The sequence below is a fragment of the Neomonachus schauinslandi genome, chromosome 14 (assembly GCF_002201575.2).
Source record: "Neomonachus schauinslandi chromosome 14, ASM220157v2, whole genome shotgun sequence".
NCBI classification, from domain to species: Eukaryota; Metazoa; Chordata; class Mammalia; order Carnivora; family Phocidae; genus Neomonachus; species Neomonachus schauinslandi.
The window spans coordinates 309,340-332,431 of NC_058416.1; the positions used below are offsets into that span (position 1 = coordinate 309,340).

At 54.9% G+C, this 23,092-nt stretch overlaps 2 protein-coding genes across 6 annotated transcripts in view; one reads left to right on the forward strand and one right to left on the reverse strand.

The window, feature by feature from the left end:
* Positions 1-11,721, forward strand: part of SLC66A2 (solute carrier family 66 member 2) — a 56,989-nt gene extending 45,268 nt beyond the window's left edge. For all 5 annotated transcript variants that reach the window (XM_021686428.1, XM_021686426.1, XM_021686430.1 and 2 more), the window contains 2 exons: positions 420-636; positions 9,873-11,721. In XM_021686428.1, the coding sequence (XP_021542103.1) occupies positions 420-636; positions 9,873-10,080 (425 nt within the window). In that variant the 3' untranslated portion in view covers positions 10,081-11,721. The remainder of the gene's footprint in view (positions 1-419; positions 637-9,872) is intronic.
* Positions 11,722-16,233: 4,512 nt separating this feature from the next.
* The window catches only part of KCNG2 (potassium voltage-gated channel modifier subfamily G member 2), a 29,374-nt gene continuing 22,515 nt past the window's right edge, over positions 16,234-23,092 (reverse strand). Inside the window, exon 2 of the mRNA XM_021686032.1 lies at positions 16,234-17,091. Within this exon, the coding sequence (XP_021541707.1) occupies positions 16,234-17,091 (858 nt within the window). The remainder of the gene's footprint in view (positions 17,092-23,092) is intronic.

Below are 23,092 nucleotides of genomic sequence, written 5' to 3' on the forward strand. Positions count from 1 at the left end.
TCCTCGCTCAGTTCACCTTCTCTCCTCATGCTGACCTTGACCTCCTCACTCAGTTCACCTTCTCTCCTCACACCGACCTTGACTTTCTTTCTTTTTTTTTTTTTAAAGATTTTATTTATTTATTTGTCAGAAAGAGACAGCGAGAGAGGGAACACAAGCAGGGGGAGTGGAGAGGGAGAAGCAGTCTTCCACAGAGCAGGGAGCCTGATGCGGGGCTCGATCCCAGGACCCTGGGATCATGACCTGAGCCGAAGGCAGACACTTAACGACTGAGCCACCCAGGCGCCCCCCGACCTTGACTTTCTAACTCAGTTTTCATCTCTCCTCATGCTGACCCTCACCTCAGTTCACATCCTCTGTCCTCATGATGACCTTGACCTGTATGCCTAGTTTACATTTCTCTCTCCCTCTCGCCCTAGACTTTGACCCTCACCACTTCTGGCACTGGAGCAGCTTTGGGGACTACGTGCAGTGTGTCCTGGCCTTCACGGGCGTGGCGGGCTACGTCACATACCTGTCCATCGACTCAGCCCTGTTTGTGGAGACCCTGGGCTTCCTGGCTGTGCTGACCGAGGCCACTCTGGGTGTCCCCCAGCTCTACCGCAACTACCTCCACCAGTCCACTGAGGGGATGAGGTAGGCAGCACGTGTTGCTCTCACCATACCTGTTGGTACCAGTGTGCCCACGTGTTTGGTAAAAATCAAATGTGTACAAACCTGGCTGCTGTACTTTCAGTTATATTTGCAGAACTGCCAGGGAAAGAGCAGATGTGTTGATGCATGAGCAGATGTGTTAGCATGGAACAGGTGAGGGGATGCTGAGACCGTCTTGTGAAGCAGATACATGGTACGGGGTCTTTCAGGACGAACCTGAAGCATCGTAGTGGGAGGGATGTGCCGAGCATAGGAGAGGGGATAAGAAGGGAGAAGGCTCTGCCCGCAGAGCGTAGACGTGTGCAGAGGTGGCCCTGACGAGCAGTGGTAGAGGCTATGTCATGGGATTACCTCTGGGTGGTAGCTGTGTGTCACAGCAGAGCTAATGTGCTGTTGCCATCCATGTCTTCAAATGTCCTCCAAGTCACAGGAGGCCAGTATGGAACGGGTCTCAAAGGCCTTGGGTGGAGCCCTCCACGTCCTGTCCTGGCCCCGTGAGAGTCACCTGTGGCATTGGGACAGGGTGTCCACTGGAATTCCAGGGGTCCCCTTGGGTGGGATTGCTCAAAATCTTTGTCATTCCTGCCAGGTGTTCCTCTAGCACTTGCTTGCTTCCTGTGATGGGGAGCTTCCTCCCCAGGTGTGAGTACACCTGCGCAGGGCTCTGTTAAAGGCTCCATGGTAGTAGCTGAACCTCTCATGCCTTCTTCCCTGAGATCCATGCAGACCCTCAGCCCCTCCCAGGATGGTCCTGTGTGTGTGAAGGCAGCATCATGACCCCACCTCCCTGGGGGCCTCTTCTCTGTGCTGATCCCCCTCAGGTCCACTGGCCGCCCCTTCCTTACCCAATTCTCCCTGGATGGGTCTATTCAAGTGAAGCATGACAGAAGAAGACTAGTGTGCACCTTCAGATCTGAATGTGCTGTGGGAGGCCTGTCCAGTGGCTGGGGCAGGGTATCCCCTCCTTGGGGACCCTTGGCACCTGCAGACTCACTGAGGCTAACCACATGATTTGTGGCCACAGCATGCTCACAGTGGGCTCACATTGCTCCGGTACCTGCTGCTTCCAAGCCCACCTGTGTGTTTGGCTGCACCTGGGCTGTCACTGTTTACTGGTTAGATCCTGTGGGCAGCTCTTAGTATATCCAGCATACAGGGGAAAACCTGGCAGATGAATCCCACATGGTCTCAATTTTCCAAGTCCAAGCTTTTGTGATGGGAAAGGACTGTCAATGGGTCAGAGGCAGGCCAGAGTAGAGGCTGCTGATGCCTATGGCTGGAGGCTATGATCCATGGACAGGAAGCTGAGTTCACAGACATCTCTAGAAGGCAGAGATTCAAGCTGCTGCTTCTTTTTTTTAAGATTTATTTATTTATTTAGAGAGAGAGTAGGAGGGGAGGGGCAGAGGGAGAAGGAGAGAGAGAATCTCAAGCAGATGCCCCACTGAGCACAGAGCCCGACACGGGGCTCAGTCCCACGACTCTGAGAATATGACCTGAACCTAAATCAAGAGTTGGATGCTCAACTGACTAAGCCACCCCAGGCACCCCAAGATTCAAGCTTCTTAATGTAGGAAATGACACAACAGCTTAATTCCCCAATGCGACCAAGAGCAGGTTGCAGGGCACTCAGGAAATTACAAAAACAGTTCTATTTATAATAATTTGAAAAGCATAAATACTTAGGAATTAACCAAGGAGGTAAAAGACTTATACAATGAAAACTACAAAACACTGGTGAAAGAAAATTGAAGACATAAGTAAATGGGAAGACATCCCATGTTCATGGACTGAAAGACTCAGTATTGTTAAAATGTCAATACTACCCAAAGCAATCTCAGATTTAGTGGAATCCCTATCAAAATCCTTCTGGTTTTTTTGCAGAAATAGAAAAACCAGTCCTAAAATTCATATGGAATATTGAGGGACCCCAAAAAGTCAAAACAATCTCAAGAACAATACTAGAGGACTCACACTTTCAGATTTCAAAAATAACTGCAAAGGTACAGTAATCAAGACAGTGTGTTATTGGCATAAAGACAAATAGACCACTGGAATAGAGCAGAGAGCCCAGAAACAACCCTTACATATATGGTTAAATGATTTTCAGCAAGAGTGCCAAGACCATTCAGTGGAGAAAGGACAGTCTTCTCAACAAATGGTTCTGGGGAAATGGGATATCCGCATGCAAAAGAATGAAGTTAGACCCTTACCTGGCACCATATATAAAAATTAACTCAAAATGGATGAAAGACTTAAATGTGACACCTAAAAACCTTAGAAGAAAACATAGGAGAAAAGCATCATGACATTGGATTTGGCAGTGATTTCTTGGATGTGACACCAAAGGCACAGGAAAAAACAAAAAGGCAAATTAGACTTTATAAAATCAAAAAGTTTTATGCATCAAAAGACTATCCACAGAGTAAAAACGCAACCTATAGAATGGGAGAAAATATGTGCAAATCATCTATCCAATTAGGGATTAATATTAAGACTGTAGTTCGGCTCGGGTCATGATCCCAGGGTCCTGAGATCGAACCCCGCATCAGGCTCCCTGCTCGGCGGGGAGCCTGCCTCTCTCTCTGCCTTTGCCCCTGCTCATGCTCTCTCTCTGTGTCAAATAAATAAGTAAATTAAAAAAAAAAGACTATAGAAAGGGCTTCTAAAACTCAATGACAAAAAAACAAACAACCCAATTAAAAATGAACAAAAGACTGGAAAAATATTTTTCCAAGGCAGATGTATAAGTGGCCAATAAGCACAAGAAAAGATGCTCGGCTTCCCTAATCATCAGGGAAATGCAAATCAAACTACACTGAGGTCCCACCTCATACTGAGTAGGACGGCTGCTCTCAGAAAAAGAAAACCAGCAAGTGTTGGCGAGGGTGTGGAGAAAGAGGCACCTTCACACACTGTTGGTGGGAGTGCACACCGGTGCAGCCCCTGTGGAAAACAGTATGGAGGTTCCTTAAAAAATAAAAAATAGAATCACCATATGATCCAGCAGTTCTACTTATGGGTATCTGCCTGGAAGGGTTGAAAGCAGGGTCCTGAGATACTTGTACGCACACATTCTAGCTGCACTATTCACAACAGCTAAAATGTGGGAGCAACTCAAGTGTCCATTGATGGATGAATGGATCAGCAAAATTTGATATATAAATTGCAATATAGTGATTTATAAGAAACATCTATGTGGTAATTCAGATGATCTCTTCAGAGAGCTTCAGGTGGTGAAGACGTGCAGATTTGGGGAGATGGGTGCACCTGGAGAAGGCATGGGAGCTAGAGGGGTTCCATTACCCATTTCAAGTATACAGTTGGAGGGATTTTAGTCTATCCACAGAGTTGTGCAACCACCACCACTGTCTAATGTTAGAACATTTTTATCACCCCAAAAAGGAACCTTGTACCTGCTGGTAATCACTCCTCATTCGCTCCCGACCTCCTTCACCTCCTGCCCTCGGCAGCCACTGATCTGCTGTCTCTAAGGACACTTCACATAAATGGAGTCATGTAAAACCTGACAGCATTCCCAGGCTCCTCCATGTACAACATATCTGTGCTCCACTCCTGAGGCTGGACCATAATACTTCATTGTATGGATATACCAAATTTGTTCTTCAGTCAGTGGACATTTGGGTTGTTCAACATCTTTTTGGCTATTACAAATAATGCTGCTTTGAAATTCATGTACAAGTTTCTTTGTGGACATTTGTTTTCATTTCTCTTGGAATAGACCGGCAGTGGAATTGTTGAGTCAGATGGTAGATCTGTGTTTAATTATTTGAGGAGCTGCCATGCTGTGTCTACAGTGGCGTGTGAGGGTTCTGATCCTTACGCATCTTCACCAACACTTGTTACTATGTGGCCTTTTGATTCTGGCCATCCTAGTGGGTGTCACCTGGGATCTCAGTGTGGTTTTGATTTGCATTTCCCTGATGACTAATGATGTTGAGCATCTTGTCATGTGCTTTTTGGCCATCTGTGTATCTTCTTTGGCCAGTCCTCTGCCCATTTTTAAATGTGGTTGTTTGTCTTTTTATTACTGAGTTGTAGAGTTCCTTATATGCAGTGGATACTAGAACCTTATCAGGCATATGATTTTCAGTTTTTTCTCCCATCTGGTGGGTTGTCTTTTCACTTTCATTTTCAGCACAAAAGATTTTAAATTTGCTGAAGTCTAATGTATTTGTGGGTGGGTGTTGCTTATGCTTTTGTTGTCATACCCAAGAAACCACTGTCTAACCCAAGGTCACAAAAACCTACTCCTTTGGGATGTGTTTTGGATGGATTTGGAATTACAGGAGAGCTTTCGAAAGGTGGAAAGGGGAAGGTCTGGGTCTAGGCTGGGGGGTGGGAGTGAGGGGAGGGCTGGGGAGGCCATAGGAGTTGGCATGCCTGAGTTGGGCTCTGGAAGAAGCTGGGCAGGCAAGGAGGTCTAGCCATCACCTCTTGGGCACCAACTGGGAAGAGGCTTTCTGGACTGCTGGACAGGGCAAGGATGAGGTGAGAGGAATTTTAGGAATAGTTTGGGAGGAAAAATGCAGGAGCCAAGAATGAGGTAATAGGAGCCTGGATTAAAACAGTAGAAGGGGGCGGGGGCGGTCAGGTGCAGGAGGCAGCAGCTGGAGTTGGTGATGGGCAGAGGAATCCAGCTCCCAGGCTACCAGCCTGAGCAGGAAGGACGCGGCCTGGGGCCTGGGAAGTGACAGTCTGGGCTTCCTGCATTGTTGGAGCTCTGGGCTGGTTGAGTTTCCTCCATCCAAGGAAGGGGGTCTCCAGGACATACATCCCTGGCATGTTGTAGGGTGATAGCCCAACTTCTGGGGCTCGTCCCTTCCTCCCATAGTTGTTGTGGGTGATGGGAATTCACAGCTCATTGAAGGTCCTGGGAGGCATGGGGGCAGGGCATCTCAGGGTCTTGGGGTGACAGTGTGAGCTTCTCCATCCAGAGCCCTTGTTCCCTGCACAAGGGTGTTCCTTCCTGATGAGAAGACCCTCAGGGCGGTGCTTGTCCAAATACTCGAATAGTATTTGACCTGACTGGTGCCCCTGCCCCACCCTGAGCCCCCCACTGAGGCGGCTGGTGTGGGGCCTCAACAAGGCTGTCGCATTCCTGACCCCGAGCCATGCTGGCCCAAGGGCCACGGCTGGGTGAGGCATCTGTGCAGCTAAGAATGGTCCTTACATCAGTCAGAGCCCCCCCTGGAACAGTGACCTCACATCTCCACTGGCAGGGGTAGAAAGTGCACCTGTGTGTTCAGGGCCCTGGGGGCTCTGACGGGGCTCTGACGGGGCACCGGGCGGGGGTCCTGGGCCTGGATCCAGCTGCACCTTCTGCCTGCCCCACAGGGAGCATGCTGCGGTCCTTTGTGTGGAGTCCCGCCTCGCTTGGAGCCACCAGTGAATGGAGGGGCCAGCTCCCTGCAAGGTGGCCATCTCAAGGGGGCCAGGAGCTCCCTCACCCCAGGAGCGGCCCAGTCCTGAGGAGCCTTTCCAGGCTGGTGTCACTCTAGGCCTGGCTGCTCCCCGGGGAGCAGGTCCACTTGAGAAGGTTCCAGCCAGGCCCCCTGACGGACCCTGCTGCTTGGCCTAGAACCATCTCTGTGGCTCGTTAGGTTTTATTGTGCTTTGAGGGAGGTCTTTCCATCTCCTACTAAAGTGTGGCTATTTCTGGGGAAGACTGTGCCTTGAGCTCTTAATTCTGGAATAAGGAACTGGACTCCTTCGCTGAGCCCTGTTGCTTCTCTCCTTGTCTTCACGGCCTTTTGCAGAAACATGGGTTGCTCTTGGAGGTTCTCCTTGAAATGCTTGCTCTGTGGGTGTGGGTTTTCCTTGGAAAAGCGCAGGGGTGTGAGCGTGGGAGCTGAGAGCAGCCCCGCCCAGGCAGGCCGGCCCCTCCTTGGTGCAGTTCAGACGGTGCATCTCAGCTCTGGTCGGCCAGGTGCCTGCAGCCTCCTGGTGGGCCCAGCCCAGGCCTGCGGGACTCAGCTCTGTCCCCTGGTTGACCTGCTTCCCTTCCTCCACTCGTCGCTCCGGTGTGTCCTCACCTCCGCGGTCCCCACCAGTGCTAAGTGTGCAGTTGGCCGAGCTCCTGGTGCTCTACCTGCCGCTCCAGCCCCCTGGAGGGCCCTTCTGTCGCACACCGAGATCCCCAGCTGGTGCTCCAGACCAGGACCATCTGGACCGAGCTAGAGGCACAGCTTGGGAAGTGCAGGGTGTGGGAACCGTCCCGGCAGCAGGCACCGTCCCTCCTGCTCCTCGGCCACCTCGTCCGGGGTGGACCAGGCCAGTTGTCTACAGGGACCAGTCGGGGAACGTGGCCAGTGGCGGAACACCGACCCGAACCACCAGTCTCAGATCTTTTGCACGGGGCTGCCGGGGGTTAGCCCATCTCTCCCCTTGAGTGCAGCTGAGAGCCTGGACAGAAGGCGCGGAGTAGCTCTGGGGACTCCGGCGGTCAGCGGGAGTGGGCAGGGTGGGGGAAGGAAACCCCATGAGTGACTGGCATGGGCCGCTCTGTTCTCCCTTCCATATTTGCCAGCCTGGAGTTCAGCACAGCCTGGAGCTCAGGACTTGCCCTGGGCCGGGCAGGAAGTGCTCCCAGTGGAGCCTCCGTGCTCTGAGTGTGGGAAAGGGTGAGCAAGAGCCGGGGCTGCTGGTGTTTTGGCCTTGCTCTTACCCCGGGGCCCCAGGCAGGCCCCAGTCCAGAAGTGGCGGTCTTCAAAGCTGGAGGCAGCCCCGGGGCAGCAGCGGAAGAAGATCCTGAGAGCGGAGGGGAATCCCATGGCTCTTTCCCTCTACCTTCCCACCTCATGCACCTGGAGGCAGATCAGCCATGGGAGGTGCACAGCAGGGCCACGAGACTTAAGCGCTGGCTTTCTAGCCAGAGGACACGGGAGAAGAGTGTCCCCGAGGCACGGAGTCAGGGAGATGGAGGAGTGGACGCATCTTGGGACAGGGATCCTGTGCAGTTGTACGTGAACTCCTGGGCTCACCACCAAGCTATGCATGCATGGATTTGGCCCTAACCTACATCTGAAAGGCGTTGAGAACTGAATCGTGGGGTAGACCACTGCCCACGTCCCAGACCAGCCTCTGAGTGCTGCCCACAAAGTACAGACCCAGATGGCACTGCAGGGGCTTTGAAAATGGAGCTGAATTGAATTGCAGCCCACCTGCAGCTTGAACTTGACCATGCCAGTTGCCTGTTAGAACAGAAAACCCGACATTCTCCATAGGATTTAATAAGACTTGGAGTCTCATTATATAATGTTAAAAATGTCCAGGATACAAACCAAAATTACTCAGCATAGGAAGCATCAGGAACATCTCAACAGCTTTCCAAGGAGAAGACAACCGGTAGACAACACAATCAACCAAGGGGATTGGTCGGGAACGGCTCGGGAACGGTCACTGGGAGAGAGAAGAGCAAACACTCTTGAAATGAATGGAAAATGGGACATCTCAGCAAAGAAATGGAAGCTATAAAAAAGAACCAAACAGAACATTTTAAATTAAAAATCACAGTAAGCCAAATAAAAATGTACTTTGTGAGTTCAGTAGTGGAATGCAGATGGCCCGGGAATGAGTCTGTGAACTTGAAGACAGATCAATAAAAATAACATTCTCAACAACAGAGAAAAACCAGGGGGGAAAAATAGACTCAGGGAAAGTCCCCAAAAATCTAACATTGATGTCGTCTGAGTCTAGAGGAGAGAAGGGTGTGGAGCAGACAAAAATAGTTGAAGGAATGTCTGAAAACTTTCCAAATTTGATGTTAGATAAACTTACAGATTTGAGAAGTTCAGCACATCCCAAACATATATCACATCACAGTCTGCTAAGAACCAAAGTCAAATGTTGAAAGCAGCCAGAAAAAGAGGATCTATTATATATAATGTGGATTTTAAAAATACAGAATTAGTTATCAGCTCACTCAAAACAAAAACTTTGGAATACGGTGTGAGCCAGTATTACAGGCCAAATATGATGTATCCGTGGGCTTTTTTGGATGTAGAGTGCCTGTCTGCAGAGAAGCTGCTTGGGGCCCGGCAGGCCTTGGCCATTTTCCCAGTGACCATCCCAGAGAAGCCTCAAGCAGCCGTGTGTGTGTAAGGTCAGGAGGGCTCTCCCTTCCCCGTCTGCGTTCTGTGTGGCTGGTTGGACTTCTCACTGGGCAGAGGAGGGGACGCAGAGCTATGTCCTTGGGCTGGGAGTACAGGAGACGGGGCTCCTCACCCTGGTTTTAGGAATGAAAACCAGCCTGGGGCTCAGAGGTGGTCAGAATGCCCAGGGGTGGAGAGCTGTCTCCCTCCGGGAGCTCAGTGCCTGCCTGCCCCTTGGCCTGGTGTTGGCAGCTCTGACGTGCATCCTGTCTGCTTGGGGATCTTCACCCCCCTTCCTGCCGCCTGGCAACAGCCCCCCTCTCAAACTCTGTGGTCTGGTTTAATTAGCTGTAAGAGGTTCAGGCTGCTGATGGAAATGGGTCTGATTTAAATATACTTGTGCAGGAAAACAGTGGTGCTTGTGCCCATGACTTGGGAAGCCAGGGCACTTGAAGCTGTGCACAGAGACGTGTGTGGGGGACGTGGGCAGTGAGTGACAGTTCCCTCGTCACCCACGAGGATCCCTGCCCCCCTGCGGACTGATCCGAAACGTTTGAAGGGGGGTTGGCATCAGTGACCAGAAATGGAATCGCCCTCCAGTTATCTTTTGAGGGAGGGGGTTCTGGCCAGGCAGGGGTTCCCGAGAGCAGGGGTTCACTCTGCTTCTGCTGGCAGCCTCTGGTTTTGTCCTCGGCACCCCTGGGTGCAGACGGGGGGCTCCCCGGCCAGGAGGGAAAGCTCTGGGTGAGAAGACCTCCCCTCCCGCCCAGGCTGCCCGTCTCTGCAGCCTAGTGGTGCTCTCCGGCAGTCCTCACCTTCCTGGTGGGCCCTGGGATGCCGTGTGGGGAGGGGTGGTCTTCCCTCTCCCGTCTGAGGCCACAGCGCGTCTCCTGAGGGGCACAGACAGGCCTGCAGCCAGGAGGGACGGAACGCTCGTGAGGCCACATGGGCCCTGCCACTGTGTCGGCTTCCCCGCCCGGACAGCTGCAGGGCCTTCCTGTCCCTGGGGCTGTGCACGCCATGGCCTCACAGTGAGGACGGGAGGGATGGGGGGGACAGGTGGCGGCCTGGGTGGCCCCTGACCCCTGGCTTGTGTCTCCGCAGCATCAAGATGGTGCTCATGTGGACCAGCGGTGACACCTTCAAGACGGCCTACTTCCTGCTGAACGGCGCCCCCCTGCAGTTCTCCGTGTGTGGCCTGCTGCAGGTGCTGGTGGACCTGGCCATCCTGGGACAGGCCTATGCCTTCGCCCGCCACCCCCAGAAGCCAGCCCCCCACGTGGCGCACCCTGCCAGTGCCAAGGCCCTTTGAGGTGGCAGGGAGGACACGGACATTTGGCCTCCTGCCGTGGGCGCTGCCCGGCCGCCTGTCCTCCCTGTCTGGGGCAGGCAGGCACCGTGGCCCAACAGGGTGTCTTGGCTGTGGGTCTGGGATGGGCTGGTGGGGGGCCTGAGTGCCCACGTTTGTGCTCATACCTGAGGACGAGTGCAAGTGGGCTTTATACCCGAGGGCTGGGCGGCGGCTGTTTTTCAGGTGATGGAAAAGCAAGTGTTCTCTTCCTGCCTCTCAAAAAACACCTGTCTGGAACTTGGAATATGCTCACAGACCCAGGAAAAGACAGACTTAGGGCTGCTACGGGATGGAGGGCACCAGGGATCCCCCTCCAGGTGTCAGCGTGCAGGGGCCCCCGGGGCCTGCAGCCCGGCTCTCGGCGACCCTCGGCATGGGTGGGATTGGGGAGCAAGAGTGAACAATGGCACCCGGAGAACCCGTGGTCCTGGCGCACAGAGCCTGGTCTCAGAATGGCCCAAATGTGGATGCCCTGGTGACAGCATGTACGCGAGGGTGACTCAGGACAGGGCCCGGGCACAGAGGGTGTGGCTGGGGTTTTGTATGCGCCTAATGCACGTGGAAAGGAAGCTGCGAGGATGCACATTACAAGTGCTCTTGTTTATCTGGTCGGAGTTGGCCTTGTCCGGGTCACCTTCAGTGCAGCCGCCTCACAGGACTCAGGACTTGGCCCTCAGCTTGGCAGTGGCGCCCAGAGGTGTCCTGTGCACCCCTATGCCTCATTTCTGCATTGGCCTCCTCCTGGGAGATGCTGGCGTGGACTCCACTGGCAGCGAGGGGGCAAGCCTGTGTCCATGCCGGCTGGGCCCTGGCCCGAGTGAGCTCAGGGGTGCTGGCACCAGAGTCTAGAGGTCCCCACGAGTCCTAGGGGTGTGGTGGGGGGCAGGTTGTCCCTGTGTGCTCCCAGGAAAGCCAGGGGTCTGGGACCAGGTCTGGGTAGATGCCTCCATCCCCCGAGCATGGCCGCACTTGTGGGGCGTTCCCCCTGGATTCTGGGAATTGCATGCACCTGCAGCGTACAGCTTTCGACGTCCGTCTTCCAGGACAGGGAGATGGCCTGCTGGTCAGGAGAGGGGACACGTGAGGCAGGTGTCCCCACACTCCTCTTGGGCCTGGGGTGATGTTCCAAGGTGGGAGGCTGTGGCCAGGCATGGGCATCTCTGGTCACCCTGTATCTTTCCCCCTCTGTTTTACAGGAGCATGTCAGCCATGCCCAGCAGCCCTGGGCAAGCTCCCAGGCCCCCAGCGTCTGAGGGTTCTAGCAGCTTCTGTGTGGCTCTCCCTCTGCGGGGCGGAGGGGCAGCTCTGGGGCGGGTTCACACGGGCTGTGCCAAAGCTCTAGTGGTGTCTGCTCTTCAGAGCTGTTTCCTTCTCCTGAGTTTTCCTCAAAAACTCCTGAATGTTTGGGTGAGGGTCCTGCTTAGTTTGGGCTGTAAGATACTTTGGCAATGTTTACTTTTTAAATAGGAGGCGGGGTGTCTGTAGCAGTAAATGACTCCAGATGAAAGCGTCTCCGACTACAGCAGTGAGGCATGTGCCCAGTGTGAGGGGCACTCAGTTGTCAGGACGCTGCCTTTAACTCAATAAACTCTCGCGATCCAGTGTGGCCTCGTGAATGGGTCAGAGTGGGGGCCCAGGACACAGTGAAGCATGGGTCCCCGTCCTTCTTTCGCCGTGGGGGTCTTCAGGGAAGGGTGGGTGCCCTCTCCTTGGGGTCCAGCTCTGCCCCTGTGACACCCAGGCTGCTCTCTCAGGGCACATTCCCCATCCCCCCCGGACAGACCTGTGCCCCCAGAAGGACCACCGCCCCCCCCCCGGGACAGACCAGCCCCCCAGGACATAACAGCCCTGGACAGGACAGCCCCCAGGACAGACTAGCTCCCTCAGACAGACTAGGCCTACCCCCAGACAGACCAGCCCCCCCGCACCGGGCAGACCAGCCCCCCAAGACAGACCAGCCCCCCCTGGACAGAACAGCCTCTGGACAGGCCAGCTCCCCCGGGACAGACCAGTCCCCTGAACAGACCAACAGAGCCAGGCCAGGGGGGCCCTGACCACTGAATGTCTGGAAAGGGTGAGAGGTGTTCTTTTTAAAGAAAGGCCAAGAGAAGTGTTTCAAGGAAAACGGACAGGTCTAGTGAGCAAGTAGGGATGGAGCTGTGTGTACTGAGCAATTACTTTTTCATGGAGACAATTTACATTTGGGGCAAGATATCAAAAATATCAAAAAGATACGGTGAAAGTACTTGGAAGTGATATTTTAAATTTTGGGGGGAGTCACCAAAATGACTCCCCAGCACTGGCCCCGAGTCTGAGAGCGAGTCTGGTCCAGAGCGGGTCCACGCTGGTGACCCTCACTGTGGTCCTCTCAGGCAGCCAGCATCCCCAGCCTGGACCCTTGTCCGGTTTTGGGGGTGGATTTTTATTTTCCTTCTGGTAATTTGTTAATTAAAATTAACTTTTAATTAAATTATGCATGCAGTAAAAATTCCAGCAGTGAAATGAAGAGTAAAATATACAAAGGTGTCTTTTTCTGTGAGCCCATCTCTGTTCTTGAAAACCGACCTGTGGCCCCGCTGAAGAGCAGAGAGGTGGTGTGGAGAGTCTGTGGGGCTGCCGTTCAGAGAGGGAGCAGAAGGAGCCAGGCCCGCGTCCCACTGGCCAGGAGAGCGCTGTGCCCTGAGCTCTGTCAGCGGGAGGCCACAGGCTCTCAAGAGCCCCACAGGAAGTGGGCTTCTAATCAAAAAAGGAGGCGAAGGTCACTCTTTGCGACCTTCCTTAGATCTCCTGTAAGTTGGTCCAGCTCTTCTCTCAACAGGATAGCTCTTGGAAATGGGAACAACGTGGTGAGTCTGTTCCGGCGTCCAGGGTGAGTGGCAAAGTGCAGCTCACTCTGTTGAGCCTCCGAGAACTTGGAGCAGATGGAAGGCTGTGAATGAAGCCGGGGCTGCCTGTGCTGGCCCAGTCTCCAGCTGGCCAAGAAGAAATTGTCTGGGTGTGTGCGTGTAGGGGTGGGACGTGTTTTCCCCTGAAATAAGGAGTATAGGAATTTTTTCGGCAGCAAGCGTGGGGGAGGGTTTCAGACTCCCAGTGTTGGTGTTGGGGCATGTTCAGTCCTGGGGCCACCGTGCTCAGTCTGAGCAGTTCCCCAGGTCCCCTGGAAGCACGCATGGGTCCGGCAGGGTGGGTGGAGGGGGCAGGGGGTGCACGGTCAGTCTGAAGGGTGGTTGCATGCTCAGAAAGTGGCCCCGAGGGCAAGGGGGTGTTCGGTGGTTCCTGGAATGTCACAGACCCAAATCATACCCCACCCCCCAATGCTCACGATGGTTTCAGGTAACCAGAGGCCTCGGGCTGGCTGAGAGTGATCATAACCTGGTGTCAGAGCCTACCTCCCAAGTCAGTGATCCTTCCGGAACCAGAACGGAGCTCTCAGCATAATTGGGGTTTGTAAGGCTGTCTCCTGCCCTCCCTGCACTGCCTCTGTGCATTTTAAGCAGACTCGGCGATGTCAGCATCACACGTACGAATCCCACGATTCTGTCCCACAGTAGGTGCGTTCAGTAGATTTTGTCAGAGTGTGAGGTGGCAGGTTGTGGGGACCTGGCGAGTTCCTGGTCCCCTGACCCAGACAGGGACACTGAGGCCATGGCCATCAGGGGCCTGCCCAGAGTCCTGCACGAGGGACCATGGCCTGTGTGCAAGGGGCAGCTATGGAGGCTGAGGGTGGGTGAGGTAGGCACCAGAGAAGGGACAGGAAAGCTCAGGGCTGGCTGGTCTGCTTGCTTGGTGGGAGATGTGTGGCTTCCCTCCCACTGCACTCCCCACTTCTCAGACGGTTGACGGGTCCCTCTCCTCCCCGTGACCCCTGGTGCTGCAAGGGCTCTCTTCGTCTTCGAGGGGTCCCGGTCAGAACTGCTGCAGCCCACGGTCAGGAGGGGGTAGGGGCCAGATCGCTCAGGTCACCCCTACCACTGACCTTGGAGGGACAACTTGGGTTATTTCTGGGGGTCTTCATGGTGACGGTCAGCGAGCCCCACTGCACAGGAGAAAGCCGTTTGCCCCTGGGGTCATCAGCCATGCCCGATGAGCAGAGGGTAGCAGAAGCCCTGAGTGTGGCCTCCATGGGTGGGGATCCCCTGGGACCAGCAGCAGCTGTGTCACCCGCTCCTGAGCAAGCGCGGTCACCCTTAGTGTGTTTCTGGGTCCCCAGGCCCCACCCTGTGGGGGTGTCAGCTGGTGTGGCAATCAGGAGGAGGCAGGGCTAAACCTTAGGGTCCAGTCTGCCTGGAGCCAGCACTCAGGTGGGTCCCCTGGTCCCCAGTTCCCCTGTCCTTTCTCCTGGCAGACGTCTGCTGGCCCTGGCTTGAGGTATATGGGTCCAGGAGGGAAGGAGAGGGGGACCCAGCCCCAGGCGGTACAGGAACCAGGGCCCTGTAGGGAGAAGCTGCAGGTGGAGTTTGCATTGGGCAGGCACGTGTGATGCCAGGTGCTGAATCTGGCCTGGTCCATGGTGGACCGACCATGTCTCTATCTGATACAAGGGGACCCTTTCTGCCTCAGAGAGCTGGTATGAGCAGCCATGCAAGGTCAGCCGTGGGAGACCGTCTTCGCCTCCCTGTGGTTTGGGGACCCTCAGCTCATTCTGATCCCAGCACGTTTCTTGGTTGCTGGTAAGACCCTTATTTCAGCTTCCCTGCACCCCACTGCCCTTGTCCACTTGACACTGACCCAGGAGCTGGAGCCCAGGTACTTCTGTGCATGCAAACCGTGGCTGGGCATGAGGAGGAGGAAGAGGGAAACCGAGTCTGCTGTCAAGGCAGTCCAGCCTGCCCCACCCCACCCTTGCAGAACTGGGGCTCATTGTGTAAATCCTGACAGCTCCAGCCCTGGGTTCTTTGCAGCCTGGTTCCCTGAGAACACCCAGCCCTGCCCTGCGGGGTGCAGTGCGGTTGCAGATTTGGGACCCGGGCTCTGCTGTGGGACTCGGAGGGATACAACTGGGCTTTGCATGCAAGGGCTTGTCCAGGTAGCGGTGCCCCACTGTCTACACGCACCGACTCCCCGTGAGCGCAGGAAACCCCTCCTTGCCTGGACGCCCCGTACCTGGTGTGGACGCTGGTGCTGCCGGAGGAACTCGGTGGAGAGGCAGGAGAGGTACACTGTTTATTGGTAGCAGTAGCATCCTAGGAAATGTCCTCTGCGCAAGGGCCCCAGCCTAGCCCCCACCCCAGCCTCTCCCCGCTCTGGCCTCGTGCCAGGGGCCCTGCGAAAGCCGTGATGGATGGCAGCGGGGGTGGGGCGTGTGTGTGCCAGGTGTCCGGGGGGGGGCCCTCTGGGGTGGTCCAGGTGCGCCTCCTGCAGGACCTGGGGCAGCAGCCTCTGCAGTGTCATGGCTCCGCTCATTAAAATGAAAAGGGACAGAGTAACGTGATTTGGAAAGTCCCATTCCTTCTTGCCTTGGTGAGGACAGGCTCCCAGCAGCTGCACACCAGGGGCCCTTCTCCCATGTCCTCTTGCAGAACCCAGAGGGTAAAGGTGTCCAAGGCCAGCAGAGAGCACAGGGAAACATGCAGACCTTGAGCTTTGCAGAGGCATTTTCAGGGGCGAATGTGTGAGGAGGGGGCCACGAAGACCCCCATGGAGCTAGTGCGGGCAAGGGAGGTCAGCGGTCAGGGCTGGGACCCTCCCCCCTCCCCAGAGGAACTGGGTGGCTGTGTTAATGTCACACTTCTGTCACTTGTCAGGGATGCGCAGAGAAGCCTCCCTCCCGATGGGGCGCCGCCCACTTGGGTGAGCTGCAGAAGCAGGAGCCTCCCCACCGCCCACAGCCCCTCCAGGAACTACCCTGGCCGAAGAGCAGGGAAGCGGGAGGATGCGGCCCGCGGACACGTGTGGCCCCGTGGCATTTGCTACAGGCTTGTAATTTCGGGCTAGGGAGTCCAAACTCCAAAGGGAAGTACGAGGAAAGAGGACAGGAATGACTGGAAGCGCGCTTTCCACCGGCACCTCCGAGTCAGGCTGCGGTCCGGGCTGCGCTGGCTGGAGGGACATGCAGTGGGTACCAGGAGGGAGTCCGGCCCGCGAGGTCGCCCGCGGGAGGTGAGGACCGTGCTTCTATTCCTGAAGAAGCTCGCGAGGAGCGGCCTCTTGGGCCAGGCGACGGTCGTGGCCAACCCCGGGCGCGGGGACCCCGGCTTGGCCGGCGCCCACAGGCCCCTGCGGGCTGTCCTCGGTGGCCATGGCCGAGCGTGAGCTGTCCTCGCGCGAGCTGTCCTCGCGCGAGCTGTCCCCGCGCACGGCTGGCTCGGGGCTGGCGGCGCGCCGCTGCTGCTCCTTGAGCTCGGAGTAGGAGCGCGAGAAGGTGTGGAAGATGGACGTGACTGGGAAGGCCATGAGCAGGATGCCGCTGAGGATGCTGCTCAGCGCCACCACCTGCCCGGGCAGGCTGCGCGGCACCATATCGCCGTAACCCACGGTGGTCATGGAAATGACGGCCCACCAGTAGCTGGCGGGCACGCTGGAGAAGTCGCGGCGCGCGCCCAGCTCGCGCTCGGCCAGGTGCACCAGCGGGGCGAAGAGCGCCATGGCCACGCACAGGAAGAGAAGCAGCAGGCCGAGCTCGCGCGCGCAGCGGCGCACGGTCAGGCCGAGCGAGCGCAGCCCGAGAGAGTGGCGCGCCAGGCGCATCACGTAGAGCACGCGCAGCGCGCGCAGCAGCCGCAGCGCCAGCCCCGCGCGCTCCAGCAGCGCCGCGCCGCCCGCGCCCGCGCCCGCGCCCCCCGCCGCCAGCCCCACGAGCAGCGACACGTAGAAGGGCAGGATGGCCAGGATGTCAATGATGTTGAGCGGTGTCCGCAGGAAGGCGCACTTGCTCTCGGCCTGCAGCGAGCGCAGCAGGAACTCGAAGGAGAACCAGGCCACGCACACCGTCTCCAGCACGAAGAGGCTGCGGCACTTGGGGGAGCACTCGCCCTGCGGAGGAGAGGGGGCGGGTCACGCTCGGGCTGCCCTTTGCGACCCACCCCAACCCTCGCCTGTGCGCGACTGCGGGGGGCCCGGTTTCCCTGCAAAAAGATCCCACGGAGGCTAGGTTTCCTGCCTGGGAGCCGAGGAGCTCAGCTGACCGGCTCTCCAGCACAACTGGTGAAAATCATTAAAAACAACCATTAAAGCCTCTGGAAACAGGCCGAAGGGCAAACAGCAAATGGAACATCTATCCAAGAAAATCTACAAAAATTCATTTGAAAAGGCTAGAGAAATACCCCCTCCCCACCCCCAGCTCAGCTCAGCGAGGAGACTCCACTCCAGAACACAGGCCTCCCTGCCCCCAGCTCCCTGGGACAGTGCGGTTGAGAAGGGGGGCACCTTCTCCTGCCCGGTCCCCACTCCTGCTGTGGGGTGGAGGCTCTACCTCTTGCTGCTCTGAAAACCCCTCGCCCTTGCCCCTGGCTTCTGCTGGTGTCTCACGGGGGAGGCAAGCCAGACGACCTCAGCCTGCTGCTCTGCCCTCCGTCCCCCCAACTGAGCTCAGAGAATGGGGAATCACCAAAGAAGCCAGGCACTGTCCCCGTCCCCGACTCCAGAGCCCTGGTGCAGAGGTTTTGCCTGGGGAGGGGCAGGGGGAAGCAGGCTCCTAGAACAGCTCCTCATTTCTTGCCAAACGAACTGACTTCATGTGTTACAATACAGAGAAGTTCAACCCCAAGATGTTCTCAAGAACACTGGAGATTGTAGTGAAGGAAAACGGGAGGAAATTCATGGAAAGAGAGTTCATTCCAGGGTGATTATGGGCGTACCCAAGCTGTGCCTCCCTGTGGGGCAGCATCAGGGGCTAAACACTGTGTGTGTATGTGTGTGTGTATGTGCATGCATGTATGTATCTGTGTATGTGCATATATGTGTATCTCTGCGTGCATTTGTGCATGTATGTATCTGGGTGTGCATGCATGCGTGTATGTGTGCATGCACATAGGTATGTATCTCTGTGTGCATATATGTGTATCTCTGCATGCATGTATCTGTATGTGTGCACATGCATGTGTGTATGCATGTAGGTATGTATCTGTATGTGCATATATGTATCTGCATGCATGTCTCTGTATGTGTGCTCATGCATGTGTGTATGTGCATGTAGGTATCTATGTGCATATGTGTATCTGCATGCATGTCTCTCTATGTGTGCACATGCATGTGTGTGCATGCACGTAGGTATGTATCTCTGTGTATGTGCATATATGTGTATCTCGGCATGCATGTATCTGTATGTGTGCTCATGCATGTGTGTATGTGCATGTAGGCATGTATCTGTATGTGCATATATGTGTATCTCTGCATGCATCTGTATGTGTGCACATGCATGCGTGTGTGTATGTGCATGTACGTGTGTGTATGTGCATATATGTATCCCATGCATGTATGGATCTGTGTGCACACATGTGTGTGCATGCATGAATGTATCTGTATATGTGTGTGCGTGTATGTATCTCTGTATATGTGTGTATGTGTGTGTATATGTGTGGAGGGACAAGAATACACTACACTACAATGATCCAGCCAATCACTAAAACAGATAACAGTAGCAAGCCCTGAAGAAAGAGGGGACATCATCCAGGGTTGCTGTATTATCTAAAATGTCCAGTTTCCAATAAAAAATCCTGGAGCAGGCAAAGAAACAGTAACGTATGATCCACACATCAGAAAAAAATCAGGCAACAGAAACAACATTTGAGAGGACCAGATATCAGAGTTTTGAAAAGCACCATTATAAATGTGTTCACAGACCAGAGGAAGATCAAAGAAATGGAAAATGTGATGGCAGGCCATTGTATCAAATGGAGATTATTGATAAAGAGAGAAGTTTTAAAACGACCAAATGGACCTTCTGGAGTTGAAAAGTCAACAATAACAAATTCAGTGGAAGAGCCAGCTCCACAGTGGATGTTAGCCGCCAGGAGAAGGAGCTGGTGAACTAGACGATAGACTGATCATGCTGAGAAGAGAGGAAGGGAGGCCAGCAGAGTCTGAGCAGAGTGTGGGGCATGTTTGTGAAACACGGTGCCCGAGGAGAGGGGAGAGGGAGGAGGAAAAACATGTTCGAAGAGATAATGGCTGAAAACTCACCCAAATCTCCTGACCCACAATAACCTGCACATCCCGGGAGCGCCGTGCCCTCCAAGCAGGATAAATGCAGACTGACAGGTGCATGGTGGCGGGGAAGGGTCTGAATGCCACAGGCCAGGCGTCGCTCGAGAAGTAACCCCGAGCAGAAACAGCGCAGGCCAGAATACCCTGGGGGCATGTATTCAAACCGTCAGAAAAAATGTCTATCAAGAATCCTGTCTCCAGCAAAGCCATCATTTCCAGTATGAAGGTGAAATACTTTCCCAGATAAACAAAATCTGAAAGAATTTGTTGCTAGTATAGCTGCTCTGCAAAAAATTCCAAAGGAAGCTCTTCAGGCTGAAAGCAGTGATCCCAGAATCTTGATGACCTTGGATTTGGCAAAACATTCTTAGAGATGACACCAAAAACATGAGCAAGCAAGATAAGATAGATAAATTCAATCACAATTTAAAACTTCTGTGCTTCAAAGGACACTGTAGGGTCTGAGTTGTTTCTCTTCAAAATCTGTATGTTCAAGCCCTAACCCACGACACTTAGAAGGAGACTATATTTGGACATAGGGTCTTTAAAGAGGTGATGAGGACACAACGAGGTCGTGAGGGTGGCCCTAATCCAACACGACTGGTGTCTCAGGACACAGACACACACAGAGGACACGAGGGAAAGAGCGTCGATACACCAGACAGAGGCCTCGGGAGAAACCAACACTGAGAAAATAGATTTCTTTTTCAGGCCACATAGTCTGTGGCCCTTTGTTGTGGGAGCTCTACCAAACTAATACAGACACCAACTGGAAAGTAAAAGACAATCCACAGGATGGGAGAAAATATTTGCAAATCATTTATCTGATAAGGGACGTGTATCTAGAATATATAAAGAATTCCTACAACTCAACAATTAAAAACCCCATTAAAAGATGGACAAGGAGTATACAGTTCTCTAAAAAAGATATACAAATAGCCAAGAAGCCCATGGAATGATGGTGCACATCATTAATCATCAGGGAAATGCAACTTTAAACCACCCAGAGATACCGTTTCCCACTCACCCCAGGATAGCTGGAGTGAAAACACAGCAAGTGTTGGGAGGGTGCGGAGGAAGTGGGACCCTCGCCTGCAGCTGGTGGGCCTGAGATCTTCCGGCCACTCGGGAAGAGAGTCTGGCAGCTCCTCAGACAGCTAGACATGGCATCACCACACGACCCAGGGACTCCACTCTCGGGTCTGTACCCGAGAGAAGTGAACACATGTCCACACAAAAACTTGCTCAGGAGTGCTCGCTATGCATTATGCATACGAGAAAAAGTGGGAACAACCCAAGTGTCCACTAACAGATTAATGGATAAATACAATTTGGTAAATCCATACAATGCGATCTCATCGGGCCATAAAAAGGAACAAAGTACTGATTTGGGAAGTGAAGTGAAGGATGCCAGCCACAGGGGGCGTGCCGCATGAGCCTGTTCTCACTGGAGTCCAGAACGAGGAAATGTACAAAGACCAAGTAGATTGTGCTTGCATAGGTCTGGGGGGTGGGCGGCAGGGCCGGCGATGGGGGGTGTGTGTGCGGAAGGCACAGGTCTCTCTTGGGGTGATGGAAACCTGATGGTTGCACAACCCTGTAAATATGCTAAAAACCATTGAATTGTTCCCTCTAAATGGGCAAATTGTATGGTATGTGAATTATGTATCAGTAAAGCTATTTTAAAAGAACACGTAATCTCTAGGCACATCTGAGAGTGTGGCCGGCTGGCTGTGGAAAGTGAGTCCAAGGCCCTGCTGGGAATCCCAGTGCAGGGGCGTTTGGGGACATCTGCTGATGGAGCAGAAGGTAGAACGTGCAGACCTCTCCAAGTGCCCAGCTGTTGGCAGGTCCTGGTCTGGCCCTGCCTCACCTTTGACCCCGAGCTCCCACCTAGCCTGAAGCCCCTGGGGGCTGGAGAGGACACACCAGACTCAGCGGACACCGGCGTGCTCTCACGGATACACCTCACGCTGGAGGGGAGAAGACCTGGGGGCCTTCCACTGTCCCCCTCTGGCTCATGTCCCTCTAAGCGCGTGGGGACAGGACCTCACGCCTGCCCAGCTCCCGGGCCCTCTCCAGGGCAGGGCCAGCAGTGCTGAGTCTCCATCCCCCACAGACAGCAGCTCAAAGACCCACCTGATGCTTCAACTGGGGGACCTGTGGTCAGTTTTTACTCACCGCAAACATTTGTCATAGCATTGACCTTGGCACTCTGAGGGCACAGCAGTGAGTGGGATCCCACAGGGCTTCTCCCCAAGTCCTGTCTCGCATATCCAGGCGCTGATGTATCACAGGTCTTCAGGAACCCAGGGCAAACAGAGCTCCCACAGACCTGTCTCCGATGTGCACTGCCCGCCAGTGACTCGTTGCTCCCGGTGATGTATGTGTATCCAGCAGAGCTCAGCCTCTCCTTTAATGAGCTGTCAGAACCCAGTACCTTGGCTGCCTCGTTAATCATCACCCGTTTTGTGCCTGGAAATAATGGGCAGGAGCTTCTTCTTACCTCCACGTGCTTACGTGCAGGTGCATAGCTTAGGTTCAGATCCTCTGAACACAACTTGGCAGGTCTGTTCCCAAACAAAGGCAGTGGTGCCTCAGCCCAGATGAAGGGGTGTGCAGGTGACTGGTCCAGGGTCTTCAATGGCCTGTCTTCCCAAGAGGCCTCTTCCTCCCAGAGTCAGCAGCGTTTTAGCCAGTCCGGAGGCTTTCCAGGAGTGACCTGGCCCGTCCTGGCTTGGGAGTGGACAGCTAGCTCATCGCAGGTCCTGATGGTGTGACTGATCCAGAAATTCCAGTAGCATCTCTGCAGCCCTCGATTCACAGACAGGTAGGGGCTGCAGTCTGACCGGAGGGGCCCAGACTCTGTGGACAGGTCTGTGGCATGGCCTGGGGTCCCAAGCATGTCCAGTCTATGGCTCTGTGTTGATCCCTGCACCTCTCTTCTTGTCCCAGAGCTGGCTCTGGGTCTCCTAAGGATTAGGAGCTGCTGTGTGTGGAGCGTTCTGGGGCTCCTGCCTCACCCATGCCCTTGGGGTGCCCTGGCCCCCCCCACCTGCTCCCACCTGCCATCCTGTTCCCTGTGGAACACTGGCAAGGTGGGGACATCACCCACTCGGCTCCTCGTGGGCTGGGGCGCTGGCCACTCTCCCCCCCTTGCGGAGGGTACTGTGAGGGCAGGCTGACTCTGCTCACTCTGGGGCACCTGGCGAGTCACAGACCCTAGTGGGGGCACCTGAGGGGCGAGGCCTGGCAGGAGGACAGTCCACGGCCAGGGACAACAGCAATTAGGGGCCGAGGCCCAGGGAGGGTGTCTGCCACTCACCCTTCTGGAAGGTTCCTTGGGACCAGGGCCAGCTCTCACTGATTTCCTTAGGACTCGTATCCTAGGAGCCCTGAGGTGCAGAACTCAGCACAGTCTCAGCTTCTGGGCTGAGTGTGGCCCGAGTCTGCTTGTCCTGTGTGATCTGTCAGGTATCCCCAGGGCGGCATCCATGCCACCTGGAGCTCACAGCCCTGGGGCTCGTTGCTTCAGGAGCCACCCCGCCCCCAGGTTGTCCAGGTCTGGGGTAGGACTTCTGTCCCAGCTCTCTGCCATAGGAGTCCCCTCCTGGACCTCAAGGGGCCGGCGAGCCTGAGGGACTTACTGCCCCTTCACCCCTGAGGATGGGGTCCAACCTCATCACACCCCCGTGTCGAATCTGGTTTAAGCTAAGTCAGGCTCAGGGAGTTTCAGGACGCCCCCAGCGCAGTGCCTGACACCCTGTGGATTCCTGAGCACCTGGGCACCTCTGCTGGACAGAGAGCCTTGAGACCTGCCTTGGCATTA